Raw genomic sequence first — 15,972 nt, 5'->3', positions numbered from 1 at the left:
TTCTGCGTCTGTGATCTCAAATTTTTGAGGATTCCACAGGGTAAGAATTCCCCCCGCTGTGTTATTTGCTTTGACCTCCAGGTACTCATAGTTATTGAGCCATTTGCAGTGAAGGTCCCTGATCTTTTCTACTGAGCATTTGGTTTCCTGTATGAAAACCATGTCTGGTTTTTCTTCCTTTATTCTATTACTGAGATTTCTTTGCTTTCTTTTACTTCCTAGCCCCCTAATGTTCCAAGTTGTGAGCTTCATGATGAAGTATTTGTAAAAGAGTAACTGGTAAGATATTTCATCTTACCTGAATTAATCAGGAGTTTCCCACATTCTGATAGGAGATCATTCTGTCTCCTTCTTCCTCTTTTCTTGCCTGGGTTTTTGGTGGAGTATCCTGGTGTAATCTCCATCTGTTTGACTCCTTTATTCTCCTGGCTATCATAGTTCCGTTTGACTCCTGCAGCCTTTGTTTGGGATCTTCTAAGGTAGAGCTGTTGCACTCTATCAAACTTCTCTTGTGGTAGAGAGTCAATCCCTTTGTTTTTTCCTTGTTCTAGAAACTGCTCTAGTTCCAGGTTCTCCCTCTCAAGGATCTCCTGTAGGTCTTGGTCCTCCGTTCCTCCTTCGCTTGGGGTCATGTCATGGTCTCCTCCAAATCCTGTATTGTTGAGTAGGTCCTCCTTCCTCTCTTTGTCTTCCTGTATGATGTCCATGTTATCCTCTCTTTCCCTCTCTGTAGTAGTGTTCCCCAGATCCTTACTCTTTTCATTTTCTTTCCCCTCCTCTTCTAGTATCTCAAAACTGTTGTGATTTGGTAGATTGTTCTCACTGGGTTTCCTATGGTACTTTTTCCCTCCTCCTTTCCCCTTGCCAGCCACTTTGGTGTAGCCTTCAGGGTCTTTACCAATGTTGCCTTTCAGATTGTCCTCTCTTTTTTTGAGTGGGCATTCTCTGAAGAGATGCCCATGTTCATGACATTTGCAGCATCTGAACGGGATGTGTTCATAGTCAACTGCCTGAACCCATTCCTCATCATATACTTCCAGGATAACCTCATCTGGGAGTGCTCCCGATAAGTCCATTTCCACACATACGTGCGAAGGAAGTATATTTACCTCTCAGAGTTGCCTCTGATATCTTTATAAAATGTCCTAGTTTATTACCTATAGATTTTAAAGATTCCGGTAGCCAGTAATCCAAAGGTAAGGAATATAATCTGATCCATACCAGAACCGATGTGAACGTTTCTCGCTCCGGTACAAAGTTCATCGTCCAAGGTCTCATGTAGAGGCCTGCGGTGACAAAGAAGTAAGGTCCTCCTTCGAATATTCTGTCTTTGTCCTCTAGGTTCGTGAAAACCACGGTGAAGAAACCCTTGGATCCCAGATGTATAGTTATTTCTCCTTTCGGTTTCCAAGTGCTTCTTATCCAAGTGTATAGTGCTTTCTTTGTGGGCCAAATGCCCATGAACTTGCATATGACCGCATAGGTTGCCATGTGATCTCTGTGCTCCTGTAGAGCCAGATCATTTAGGACCACCCGTGGTTTAATATTAGACTTGGGCTTGTAGGGTCCCGTTGTAGTTCTGCTCTCCAGCCTCTGACCTCTGTCTCCTGCTTTCGCTTCTTCTCGAGCCTCCTCGTGGGTCCCTTTCTCCTCCTAGGGTTCGCTGCCCTCCAGCTCTTGTGTCTCAGTGGTTTTTGTCTCTTTCTCCATGGAATTTTTTAGTTTGTTCCGACTTGTCCCTCTGTCTTTGTTTGAGACCACGTTATTTTAGGAGGGAGTGGAGCTCCTTCCTCCTTCTCCCTCCATGGTTACCAGTTTGCTTCTATTGCACCCTGTTTGAAACCCTGGTCCAGCTGCTCTACTTTCTCTCCACCCCCTGTCAAAACAGCATAAGTATTCATTTATGTGAAATAACTTAAATGTTTCTCATGAAACTACATAAAACAACATAAGTATTCATTCATCTAAAATAAATTGCATTGTAAATTTAAAATAATGGCATTATAAATTTTCTAAAATATCCTAATAATAACATGCACAAATACATATAGAGGTCATCCTAAAAATGTTACAAAACACCCTAAAACTAGTTCAACCTCACCACAAATTTCATGAAATAAAACCCCTCCAACCCAATCCAAAACTTGTTATTCCAGCCCCTAATTTCGCGGGCAAGGGGAAACACATTCTCCAACCCCCCTTAAATGTTTCTCATGCAACTAAGTTTTCATCGTATTCCTTGGCAATGAGTATTAATTCTCGTGAAATGAATTGCACTGTAAATTTAAAAGAATAGTATTATAAATTTTCCTCTGCTGTACGTATCCCAAAACATTCTTGTTGTTGTTGTATGTATCCCAAAACATTTTTCTTGAAGTAAGTGCAACTTCAATCCCGCGTATGAAAGGGATCCATTGAAGAAACTATTCACATATGTGATAAAACTATGAAACAACACAAGGCCTAGACAACCCTAGAAATGCAATTATAAAAAAAATGGCACAAAGGTCTTCTTGGACTAGTTACCTATGTAAGAAGTGACCCTCAAGCAAAACCTCTAGGAGAATACCAACATATGGCTCATACGCTCTGTACCAGGACTTGGAAACAATGTTTAGTAATGCTCTGAGTTACATGGAATATTCTAAAATCTAGAATCGAGTTACACTCAAGTAAATTACACTGAGAATATGTGTGAATATGCATTGAAGAAGACTCCTTGCACTGTAAAGACAAAGGCCCTCTCATACCACTTGGGTTTTTCCATCTCCATAAATGTCATGAGGTGCATCCTCTCATTCTCAACTTCTTCTAGAAGAGATTTTATCCATCCACCACTGTGCTGAAATTTTTTGAGGGACTTGCAGTTGAGGAGCATTCCTCCAACCATCCCTGGGACAACAACCACTCTTTCCAGATAATATTAAAAGTACATTCTCATACTCAGAGTATATATACTCAGGTTTAAGTATAGAGGTTATTTTATTTCCAAAAATCATAATTTTATTAATAAAAATAGGATTGAATTCCTCATATTTTAAAAGGCAGGAACAAAAAAACTAAAGACTAAATAATCCCATTAAAATTACCCCACCCTACAGGTCAAAGGCATCACCTTAAAACTTCATAAACCAGCCAACAGGTCCAAAAGTTTCTCCTTAGCAGTCCCAAAGACAGTAAAAGCATAACTACCAGTGTCACAGCTCACATGAGAGCACAATTTTTAAACAAAGTACATCATATACCCTTTAAAGAGATCTCAACAGAGGTCCATAAAAACTACGGTGGAGTTGAGAAAACATGACTCATCACAAGAAAAAATTGTAAAAATGAAAGATGTTCATAATTTGAATACTCTCCATCTTCAATTTTTCCAAAATTCGCCAATGGCCTGAATCAAATGATAAATTAGTTTTGAAAAGCTCATCTCCTAACTCACTCCGTGAGAAGAAATTTAATTAGGTGAAATTTTGAACTAAAACATAATTTTATATCATCAAATTTGAACATAATCATAATATCATTTATTATTCTCCAAAAAAAACAACATTGAAAACCGTGTTAAACAATCCACAACCAAACCATATTGAGACTTCAAAAATCAGTTTGATAACCACAAAAGTTGGGTTACACAATGGTCACAAAAAGAGAGTAGTCACAATTAAAAAATTGGCAAAAGTAAATAAAAAGATCAGGAAAATGAAATTAACCATAAACAACGCAATACTTGCATTGCATTCTCATTGCAAAGTGAAAGAAGTTGTGTGTTGCATGCTAGCATTCATGAGAGATCAAAAACTGACTACAGTGATTAAGAATGGATGGTTCATTGCATAAACATTGTAATACTTGTATTGCATTTTCATTGAGAAGATTGCATGTTGACCAACATTCTTTTTTTACTGTGTATGTGTTTTAAAAGTGAAAATGCAAACCATAAAGAGGATGTATAACACAAGCATCTGTTCCAATATGTTTTGATTTAAGTTTTCATTATTAAGTAATGTTTCAGGGCTTTAGCTGATGTGTCAATAATGATTAAAACATCCTTCTTTGGCATTCATGTGGTCAAGAACACGTAGGAGTTACTAACACATTGGCATTTGGAGGTTCCGAACTATAAAGAATAAGTTGGAAATTTGTAACACACCCCAGACACAGTAGAGGTAGTGCCATTACTTGACATTGTTTCTGATACCATGGTAATAAGAAATTCCTCAAACCTAGTAGATGTACCTCCAATACCATAATTAACATTTGTTATTGCATACCTATTGCAGAATTATGCATAACACCTTGATACTATATAATATGCAACATGAATATAATGTAAACAACAATATAAACATGAACTGAAACACATATACACAACATGTATAATTATGTGCATAACATAGTAGAAGTAGCTAAAATGCAGTCGGAACACTTATCTTTTGTTGAATGTCGCCAACTAGTTGCAGATGTTAGATGCTCCTCCTAGTCATAGATTCCATTGCTCTAGTTCTCTTAGTAGTGGGTCACCCTCAAGTTGGGGCTATGACTCCAATAGGGCAAAGACTCACCTAAAGATGAGTATGGTCCACATCAGTACCAAACATGGTCAACGCCAAGATACCAAACCCCAATCACACTCCAACCTAGGTTCTTCCTCCCCCATCAACACACACCCCCTTCTTCACCTTTGCAATCCCTCAGACTGTGCCACTAACTTTCTATGGCTTCGGCACAGGCTGCCCAAGAATTACCACGATATTGTGGCTCCAATAACTCCAACTGCCTCAAAGGTATCTACATACTTTTGAGGCCCCACACAGAGATACCTATCCCTACACTTCTCCATCCAAGACTCCAACCTTGCCCAAGGCTACCCAAGGAGAAATGCATTCATACCCAGACCCAATGAGGATCTTCAAGGTAACAATAGCAAGGTCACTCTCTAGCTCTCCTTAAACTTGAAGTAGGCACAATATCTACATTGATTCCATTGCTCTAGTTCTCTTAGTAGTGGGTCACCCTCAAGCTGGGGCTATCACTTCAACAGGGCAAAGGCTCACCTGAAGCTGACTATGGGCCACATCAGTACCAAACATGGTCAAAACCCGGATACCAAACCCCAATAACAGTCCAACCTAGTGTTGTTCCTCTTCCATCAACACACACTGCCTTTTCCACCTTTGCAATCCCTCAGACTGTGCCACTAACTTTCCATGGCTTCGGCACAGGCTGCCCAAGAAGTCTCACGATATCATGGCTCCAAGAGCTCCAATTGCCTCAAAGGTCTCCACATACTCTTTAAGCCCCACACAGAGATACCTATCTTTATACTTCTCCATCCAAGACTCCAACCTCACCCATGGCTACCTAAGGAGAAATGCATTCATACCCAGACCCACCTAGGATCCTCGAGGTAATAGTAGCAAGGTCACTCTCTAGCTCTCCTTAATCTTGAAGTAGGCACAATATCTGAGCCAATAGAATAATGGCACATTGAATGGTATATAATGATGGTTTTGTATCCATGGTGCCCTTTTACACATGGCACCCATGCAGCCCCATTTCTCCTCTTTTAGAACTTTAGATAAAACATTCATATGGTTTAGAGGATTATATCCTAATTTATTTAAACATTGGCTCCCTTTAACTTTTTGGGCTTATGATATATTATACACTGAGGAATATATCTCATGGATTTATGACCTAGGATAGAATGAAATGATATTTTGTTGGCTTAAAAACATGTCTAGGTTTAGCCACTCTCACCTTTCCCTCTCATGAAGTCTTATCTCCCCTTACTCTTTTTTTCCCTTGGTTTGCAAATGTGGTGTTATTTTTATTAATATGAGTGTGATTAAATATTACATCTGCTAGGTTCATTGGCCATTCTACGCATAGGCTCTTTAACCTAGAATCACAAAGGCACTCTGGCCTATTTACAATATGTACAGACACATACAAAGATCATCTTAGGGGCGTTACAAGACACCCTAAAAAACGATTCAACCTCACCATGAAATTCCTGAAATAAAACCGCTCTAGAACAATTCAAAACTTTTTGTTCCAACCCCCAAACATGTTTCTTGTGCAACTACATAAAACAACATAAGTATTCATTCATGTGAAATAACTTAAATGTTTCTCATGCAACTACATAAAACAACATAAGTATTCATTCATCTGAAATAAATTGCATTGTAAATTTAAAAGAATGGCATGATAAATTTTCTGCAATAACCTAATAATAACATGCACAAATACATATAGAAGTCATCCTAAAAATGTTACAAAACACCCTAAAACCAGTTCAACCTCACCACAAATCTCATGAAATAAAACCCCTCCAGCCCAATCCAAAACTTTTTGTTCCAACCCCCAATTTCGCAGGCAAGGGGAAACGCATTCTCCAACCCCCCTTAAATGTTTCTCATGCAACTAAGTTTTCAGCGTATTCCTTGGCAATGAGTATTAATTCTCGTGAAATGAATTGCATTGTAAGTTTCAAAGAATAGTATTATAAATTTTCCTCTGTTGTACGTATCCCAAAACATTCTTCTTGCTGTTGTATGTATCCCAAATCATTTTTATTGAAGTGCGTGCAACTTTAATCCCGCGTATGAAAGGGCTCCATTGAAGAAACTATTCACATATGTGATAAAACTATGAAATGACACAAGGCCTAGACAGCCCCAGGAATGCAATTATGAAAAATAAATGGCACAAAAGTCTTCTTGGACTAGTTGCCTATGTAAGAAGTGAGCCTCAAGCAAAACCTCTAGGAGAATACTAACATATGGCTCATACGCTCTGTACCAAGACTTGGAAACAATGTCTAGTAATGCTCTGAGTTACATGGAATATTCTAAAATCTAGAATCGGGTTACACTCAGGTAAATTACACTAAGAATATGTGTGAATGTGTTTTATACATTTGGGGTACATGAAGCCTGTAATGGCAGAAAGTTAATCTTGTCTAGAATATTAACTTGAAAATTTTGCTAATATGTGCCATAAGCCAAAGCTCTGTATTCTTCAGACATCTATATATACTTAAACATAACGCAGTACAGCACAAGATTTTTAAAAATATGTATAACATGTTTCTACTTTTAATGGAAATGGAATGATAGGGTCTACATTTCACAGTTAAAAAACTCCACCGTAAAAATAAGGAAAAAATGGTCCATTATCCCTCTAATTTCAAACCTGTCCTATGATATCCATATATTCTATGGTACCAAATTCTAATACATACGCTAATAGTAAATACCATATGTATATAGACATGGGTTGAATAGTTCCACTGCGGCTTAACAGAAAAGCACATTTTCGTGCAAAAATATAGAGCCCTGAGTTTAATGGTAACCAATTGGAGCTGCAGCTTCCCTCAGTTCTTTTCCTTGGTAATGAATGTCCTGCAAAATCATAAACATGACATAGCAAATGATTAGCTCATAACAAAAAAATAGGCAGTGAATGAAGTTAAACTGAAATAGAGTGAAAATATCAAATACAAATGCTTCACTGAAATCACATTGTTCAGGCAATTAGAGTCTAAATGAAACAGAAACAAAATGCCAAGATATGCCCTCATGAAAGAAACAGAAATATTGGATAAGGGTTAGCTTGAGCCCTAAACCTTAAATGAAACTAACAGAAAATGTGATAAACCTTGACCCTTAAACCCTAAATCCTAGATGAAATTAACAGTATCATGGGATAAGCCCTAGAGGCCTAACCCTAAACCCTAAATGATATGAACAGAAAAATGGGAAAGACTACTTACTGATGCAAAGTGGTTGACGTTGCGATGGTGCGCCTCATCAACCCTAATTACCACAACCACATCTCTAAGAGTTGAATCATTGGGAAGCCTCCAGTAATCTATAACTATGGCAGGGGATGGCACGTTTGGAATGTTGCCTTTGTCCAGCTCCTTGAGAAATTCAGTGTACGACTGGATAGCTAAGTGAAAAGACCGAATAAAAATGCTTCATTAAAATCACATTGTTGAGGCAATTAGAGTCTAAATGAAACAGAAACAGAATGCCAAGATATTCCCTCATGAAAGAAACATAAAGATTTGATAAGGGTTAGCTTGAGCCCTAAACCTTAAATGAAACTAACAGGAAATGTGATAAACCCTAAATCTTAGATGAAACTAACAGTATCATGGGATAAGCCCTATAGGCCTAACCCTAAACCATAAATGATATGAACAGAAAAATGGGAAAGACTACTTACTGATGCAAAGTGGTTGACATCACAATGGTTTGCCTCATCAGCCCTAATTACCACAACCACATATCTGAGAGTTGAATCCTTGGGAAGCCTCCAATAATCAATAGCTATGGCAGGGGCTGGCACGTTTGGAATGTTGCCTTTGTCCAGCTCCTTGAGAAATTCAGTGTAGGAGTGGATAGCTTCTTCTTCAAGATAACCCACAATCTTGTGTGTAAGTTTGGGGGAAAGGATGTACATGAGGAAGTATGCATTGAAGAAGACTCCTTGCACTGTAAAGACCAAGGCCCTCTCATACCACTTGGGTTTTTCCACATCCATAAATGTGATGAGGTGCATCCTCTCTCCTCTCATTCTAAGGGACTTGCAGTTGAGGAGAATTCCTCGAACCATCCCTGGGACAACAGGCATTGTTTCTAGCATCATGGCTCGGCAACCATATTGCCCCTGCATAGGACATGGAGTATTAGTGGCAATCCTTTTTGAATTGAGGCCCAGATGAAAATACTAAAGAAAAACACGTACAATCATGAATGTTAAATTAAACATCAACCATAAAATGAACAAAAAAGAAACCCAATCTTGTGATTTTTGTCAAGACTTCCCTCTGTCTTCAAACATGGGAATATAAAATCTATAAAAACAACATGAGCAAAAATACTTACCTACTCTCACTCCATCACACCAAGATGGTGCTCCATTTCATTAACACTAATATTAACTTATTGCCAAGCACCGCTCCTGGCGTGGGAAGATGTTGTAGAGCAAAACAATCTCTAAAAATGTATCACCAGATAAAGTTCAATCTAATTAATTATGGCAAAACAAATCCAACAATATTTAAAATCTCTACCTCTCAAACCCAAGATGGAGGTGCCAGCAACAAAACCACCCATGGCTCCATTCCATAAGTCCTTCTCTCAAAATTTCTCAACTGCGTGAATTGTCAATGCAAAGATCCCTCCGATTGCAGCAAATGTGAGACCATAATTCCCCATAAGTTGCACAGTCTTGATCAAACCCAAAAGGGAAACACTCCTTTCAACCTTGGGCACATCATACCATTTGGCCACCACAACTCGCCAGACATACCCCCAACAAAACCACTCATCGTGCCACTGAAAGTCTTAATTGAATAACGCAGATGATTCACTCGGAGAAGCACTTGTAAGTAGTGCCGAGCGAGGAAAAGGGTGAGGTCGATCTGCTGGGTCGCACATTTGTAAATAAATTTAAAACTAACTTAATATCCTACCAAGCGAGAGCAAGGGCGAGGTCGATTTGTTGGGTCGCACATTTGTAAATAAATTTCTAACTAACTTAATATCCTACCTTACCGGTCAAATCAATTGGATGGATAAAATTATTTTAATTGTCTAACACCTAAATCAAAGGTTCATAAATATACACATAACCTAAGAGGAAAGTTGATTTTATAGGGAACACCTTACAACGTAATTATTACCTAATGCATTTAAAGTAATCTCTCATAATTAAGGCTCCATGAAATAGAAGAATGTGCAATCAATTATAAGTGGCCACCTTAAAGAAGGACCTTTATGTTCACATGACCATAAAAAATGATCATGTTCACATAACCACACGAGTGTAAAGTAACCAAAATAATTAGCATCATAATTCCTTGTAACTAGAATGACCAGGGTCATTACAACCCTCCCTCCTAAAATGGAACACCATCTTTGGTGTTCTATCAGTGTAACACAACTCTTCCTTGTACAAATAGTGAGGTGACTATAAATTAGGTAAGATTCCTAAGATGTAGTAATTAGAAGGGTTCAACATCCTTTTAACTATTTTGAGGGTGGGAAGCTCAAAAGCTTATACATTGTACAACAATCACTCGTATATTATACCATTTGACATCAATCTATTGATGCATCATTAAAAGGCTTAACGACACCAATTTCAAAATGCTTTTCATCAATGTGATTTGTAACCACAAGCAGTGTTATAGCAAGAGTAAACAATGATCAATCTTTGAACAATATTACCACAGGTTAATTCTTATTATGGACCAAGTGTAAGGTACCCAAATATGGATGAAATTGTGTCATGTAAAGTTGTTTAACCTAAGTATAAACAATGCTCAATGAGACAACAAGGTCACCTGCAAGTGATATCATCCCATGTGGACCGAGTTATGAAATTCAACAAATATTTTGATTGTGTTATCTAGTCCATGAGAATGAATGTTCAGGATATGAAACTCAAAACTACGAAAAAATGACAACATCAATGTATACTTGTTAGTCAACATTCAAAGTATATTATCCCAATTTTCTTATCAAACTTGAATGACACTCAAATAGTTATAGACTTATCAATACCTGCAACTATTATTTAGGATTGTGTGGTGAAGATATGCTAATAGTGAAATTATTAGAATATGTATGTTTAGAACATCAATGACCAATGAGAACATCAATCCCATTGACAACATTCAAAACATGATGCAAAAATATTCAAAGACTTTGAAACATATTTAAGGTATGTTACCAATGTGCTCAGAGCCAAATAAATGTCATTTAAAGTTAGTAATGTTATTATTTAAATTTCAAAAAAGCATCAAGAATGTTATTCTGAATAGTGAAGATGATACCCCAAGTGATGGCGGTAGATAAACATGAGTTCAAACCTCATGTTACAGTGAAAATAAATTGTAACATCGGTAAAAAGAATTAACCATTCAAGTGTGGAATCATGTAATAAGAGTAATGACATTGGATTTTAGAAAGAGACCATAACTTCAGTAGTAAATCTGTGTTCAAAACCTCAAAATAGGCATAAGATAGGTGTAACATTAGCATTATCAACTAGGTATTTGCATTATCTATTGCATCAATTTATTTTGAGGGTGTTTAAGATCTTATGTTTGTCAAGACATTGCAAAAAGGATGATGTACCAAGTGTGAACATTGACTCTTATGCCTACCACAAATTTTGTCACCATTGTGAAGAGCTAAAATTATCAAAGACTTCTTAAAGACATTAAGTGGGCTTGGTTGTCAAAACAACGAAATATCTCAAATTAGACTATTAAAGAAAGAACATAATGCATGCATGTTTGGAACTAAAAACTGAGTTCCCTTAGAGAGGCCTTGAGACTTGACTTGGATATTATATGTAATATATGAGATAGTTCCAGTGAGTTCTTTTTGTTCATCTGTAGGTATTATATAACTTCATTCTTTCCTTTTTTATTTTCTTGTAAATGTTAGCTATGTGCCACTTGCATGAGATTTAAACTAATCTATGGAAAAATGTTACCTCCGAGTTGGCATTCTACTCTACAATTAGGTACAACATCTTTGAATAATAATATCCATCTTAGTAAGAGAAATCTATATACTTTATACTTCTAAAATATTGAACAACATTGTCTTTTATCATCTCCATTCTTTCTGGAATCATGCTTTAAGCAAAAAATGGACAAAACAACAACCTTAAGATCCATTTAATACAATGTGCATGCCCTTAAACTTGAAATCTTCTATGAACCCTGGAATAATGATCTTGAAAATAAAAATAGGAAAACTCCATAATCCAATGCAAAAGGAACACAATTTGTTCAATATTTCAATAATGGAAGATGCATACAACAAGACAATGGCAAACCAAACCAAGAACAATTGGTGAAATAAGAGCCATTCGATTAGAGTCTAGACAATAGATAATAACCTTGACAAAGAAGTAGAGACCTGAGCCAATAAGCATGTTGACTAATGTCGACAAGCCAACCAAAACACACTATAGGCAAGGCAACAAGGAAACCTGTAGACATGTAAAAGAAGTGGTCAAAATGCAAACAATATGAGAATATGGCCTATTGTCACCCTACAGTGAGATTTGCCTCCCTTAATCTAGGTATATTACAATGAAATGTAGCCAGCTTACAACACTCTAGAAAGATCCCTTCAAGTAAGAAGGGTTGGTGGAAGGTATTTATTCCAGTAAATTCACCCAAGGCTTGCACAGGCAAGATGGCTTATGAGTGGCAAAATTTATTTTGGGGTGGATTTGAACCTCAATGGGGGTATGAAACACCCCCACTTTACCATCTAACCAAGTTTCCATTGATAGAAAGTAAGTATTGATTCATACATGATGCTGGTTGGGATGTAGGGTCTCACAAGGAGGTTTGGGAGCTACCCATATGTCTATCACTGATGATGTGTGGCTATCACACACATAATGAATTAGTTGAAAACGAAATTACCTTTACTTAATTGAGTGAAATTGCAAGCTAACCCATACACGTAAATATTGCTTGTCTATGAGCTACAAAGGTAAGGAAAATTTGTCTTGTAACAGTCTGAACATAAGATTGGCATGGTCAAATTAGAGCAAATAAAGGAGTTATTTGGGAAGCTTCAATTGGAGACACTTGAAAACAAAAAGAGATATATATCATCTCCATATTGGGTCTACCAACAAAGGGTCCATCTCAAGAAAGTAAATTTTCCATAATTTGGTGGTCAGGTAAGAGTAGTGGCTTTATGGAATGGAGGAGGTCAATTGGTAGATATATTTATATTGTATAAATGGACGAGAAATAGAAAAATCCAATGATAGTCTTAGCTTTAACAACTTTGACTATAAGAGGTTGAAACGCCATCAAAGCAAGTTTGGAAATTAGTCATACATGAATAGTTACCATTTGGTCATTCATGACATAATCTGCCCTAACCTCTAGCTTCCAGTTACAGGAAACCCATAATAACTACATAGAAGTGAGTAGAGCTTAGTTTCTTGAATAATGAATCTATATGTGTTTTGTGTCTCATTACTAAAAAGGGTTCAAACTCAAAGATGACTCCTTCCTACGTATTATATCTAATATAAATGAATCTCAAATAATATGCAACAAACTGAAACAACTACCAACTCCAAGCTCATTGAAACAATATTCTATAAGTCATATCTTGACACAACAAAACCATTAATCAGGTCTTTATACCAATTTAACATCATCTATAATTAATTTCAAGAATTGCAATGCTCAAAGGTAAGATTGATGGATTTTAAGGGCAGAATACTGGCCTTCAATATATACTTGGGTGGCCACAATATTCCTTTATCAAAATTTGGAGGACACGAGGGCTTGGCTAGAGGATTTATTGCCTTGATTTCAATATAGAGTTGAGGAATGAATAAGGCCCATATTTAAGCCAAGAATAAGCATCCAAATTCATTTCAAATATGTTATTTGTGTGTTATCATGGTGAAAAAGGAACGTGTTTTGTGTTAGGTCCCTATAATACTAGTGATTCCCCCATTACTATTGTCATTGTAGCCCTTATTGTTATTGTTGTGCTCTTATTTTCCCCATATTATTATTATTGTCCCCCATAGAAGCCCACTATTGTTATTTTTGTGCCCTTATATTATTATTGTTATGTCGGCTTTGATTATATTATGATCCCTTAGACTCCTATATATAGAAAGGAGATTTTGTCATTTGTATCATCCAAGAATTATTCATTTGTGTAATGTAAAGGAGGTTTCCCCTTCGAAGAGGATGATTTTGAAGTCATTGATCTATCTTTTCTTCTATTTTGTGAGCTGGTTACATAACATTTGGTATTAGAGCTTTGGATTCTAGGGTTTCGTTGCTCCAAATAGGCCATTGTGGAATTTTCACTATAACTTGTTTTCTACGACGTTTGAGAAGCGGAAATTAAAACCCATTTGAGTCGAAATCTTGATGAAACTTGAGTCCAAATTTCAGATCTTTTCTCGCAATATTATCGGAGATAGGATCCAAGGAAGTTAGGGTTTTTGCAAGCTCCCAAATTATATCTCAAACAGGTGACCTGGGGAAAATTGTCATAACTTTCTCTCTGAGCATCAGATTGAAATTTCGTAAAAAGTTACAGAAAGAGGACGGCCTGTAGTTTTTTGTGTATCATTTTCAAGCCCTAAGGCTAAAACAGTGACATGTGGCACTTGGTACAAGTTCGCTCTACTGAACCATTCTATAATTAGGTCATCGTGGGAGATTTGGAAAGAAGACTCAGAGGGCTACCCCAGGACGCAATTTCAGACCTTGGAGATCTGATATTATAGAGATACAACAGATTCAATATCGAGCTCCTACAAAGTGAAAAGAGGTGTGTAGTTGTTTTAAAATTTTGCATAAGTTTGGTTTGAAAAACTAGTTTGAAGGAATTCAAAGGGAATAATGAAGCATTATTATCATTAATGGATGCCCCAAAGAAAGAAAATGGAAACACCTAGTAAGAAACCTAAAATCTCTAGCATGACTCATGAAGAAGAGGAAGAAATGCAACATGATATATCAAAATTACAAGACCAAGTGCAACAAAATTCACTCTCACAAAAAGTAACAAAAGCTAAGATGGATAGTTTAAAGAAAGGAGTGGAAGCTAAGATGGATGGCTTGGAAGATAAGATGGATGGTATAGAAGAAAAAATTAAAGGAAACATGGAATATTTGAAGATAGGCGTGGAAGCTAAGATTGATGGTATAGAAGAAAAAATTAAAGGCAACATGGAAGATTTGAAGACAAATTTGCTACAAGAAATGCTTACTAATAGTGAAAGGGTAGTAAAGGAAACTCATGAGGAGAACAAAAGAAATGTTATTCATGATTTCATAGACTCTAATGGTGGATTGAAGACCCACCATGTTCCAAAGATCAATATGAGGAATTTTGATGGAAAGGATCCCGTAACATGGATACTACAAATGGAGCAATATTTCGATCTCCATAATGTGCAAAACACACAAAAGGTACGTATTGCAAATTTATATTGGAACCAAATCAGTTTGTATGGTATCGATGGATTTGCTCTCGTAAACAAATTGTCACTTGGGAAATTTTTAGAGAAGAAATGATAGCACATTATGAGGATACAAAAATGAACACTTTTTTATCCAATTGATAAATCTCAAACAAAAAGGTTCAATGATGGAGCACATTGAGGACTTCCAGAAATTGAATACAAGGGTAAAATATATTCCAGAGGAGCATAGGATTGATGTGTTCATAGGGACTTTAAAGGATAACATCCAACATGAGGTTTGCCTTTGGGAACCTGATTCATTGGAGAAGGTATTCAGGTTGGCAAGAAAAATGGAAAGCAAAATTATGGCAACAAGGAAGCCTACCACTGACAACTATAAAGATGGAAGTGTTGTTGCCCCTAGCCTTCCACAACCTACAAGGTTGACACCACAACAATTGGAAGAAAAAAGAGCAAAATGGATTTGTTAAAGTTGTGATAGCAAATACACTAAAGGCCATAAGTGTGCTGAGAAATATTTTACATAGATTGTGAAGAGGAGGAAGAAAAGGAACAAGAAACATCAAAAGAAGAGGATATACACCAGGAACAAACCCTAGAGAAAGAAGAAATGCATTCGACAATATATTGTAATGCATTGGTTGGAATTACCACTCCTCAAACTATCAAGATAGAAGGACATATCAAGAAGAAAAAGGTAATAATGTTGACTGATTCCGGCAATACCCATAATTTTATTCATTGTAATATAGCCAAGGAATTGAATTGATTCCTATATACAACACTAAAGTGTCAAGTGATGGTTTCAAGTGGAGGAACCATAAATTGCTCTGGAAAGTGCCATAATATCAAGCTATCCATGGGAGAATATGTATTGAATAGCCCAATGCTTTCCATTCCAATGGGTGGTGCTAATGTTGTACTAGGAGTCCAATGGTTACAATCCCT

General features: G+C 36.8%; 1 protein-coding gene across 1 annotated transcript; it reads right to left on the bottom strand.

Annotated features, from left to right (window-relative positions):
- Positions 1–7,085: 7,085 nt before the first annotated feature.
- Positions 7,086–8,661, bottom strand: LOC149220564 (ubiquinol oxidase 1, mitochondrial-like). The gene is made up of 2 exons (XM_089382826.1): positions 8,239–8,661; positions 7,086–7,409 (listed from the first exon to the last, which is right to left on the bottom strand). The coding sequence occupies exons 1-2, from the start codon at positions 8,659–8,661 to the stop codon at positions 7,350–7,352; spliced, it is 483 nt and encodes a 160-aa protein (XP_089238952.1). The 3' UTR covers positions 7,086–7,349.
- Between the last annotated feature and the right edge of the window lie 7,311 nt (positions 8,662–15,972).

Source organism: Pinus tabuliformis, chromosome Q, assembly GCF_031772625.1.
Source record: "Pinus tabuliformis cultivar Carrire ecotype Pingquan chromosome Q, CPIR1, whole genome shotgun sequence".
Taxonomy (NCBI): Eukaryota; Viridiplantae; Streptophyta; class Pinopsida; order Pinales; family Pinaceae; genus Pinus; species Pinus tabuliformis.
The sequence above is the reverse complement of the archived record's forward strand: the minus strand, read 5'-3'. Positions and strand labels throughout refer to the sequence as shown.

Coding starts and splice junctions, on each gene's coding strand:
- LOC149220564 (XM_089382826.1), bottom strand. CDS start 8,661: ATGATGCTAGAAACAATGCCTGTTGTCCCAGGGATGGTTCGAGGAATT. Junction 7,410..8,238: donor ATGTCAACCACTTTGCATCA/GTAAGTAGTCTT, acceptor ATGATTTTGCAG/GACATTCATTACCAAGGAAA.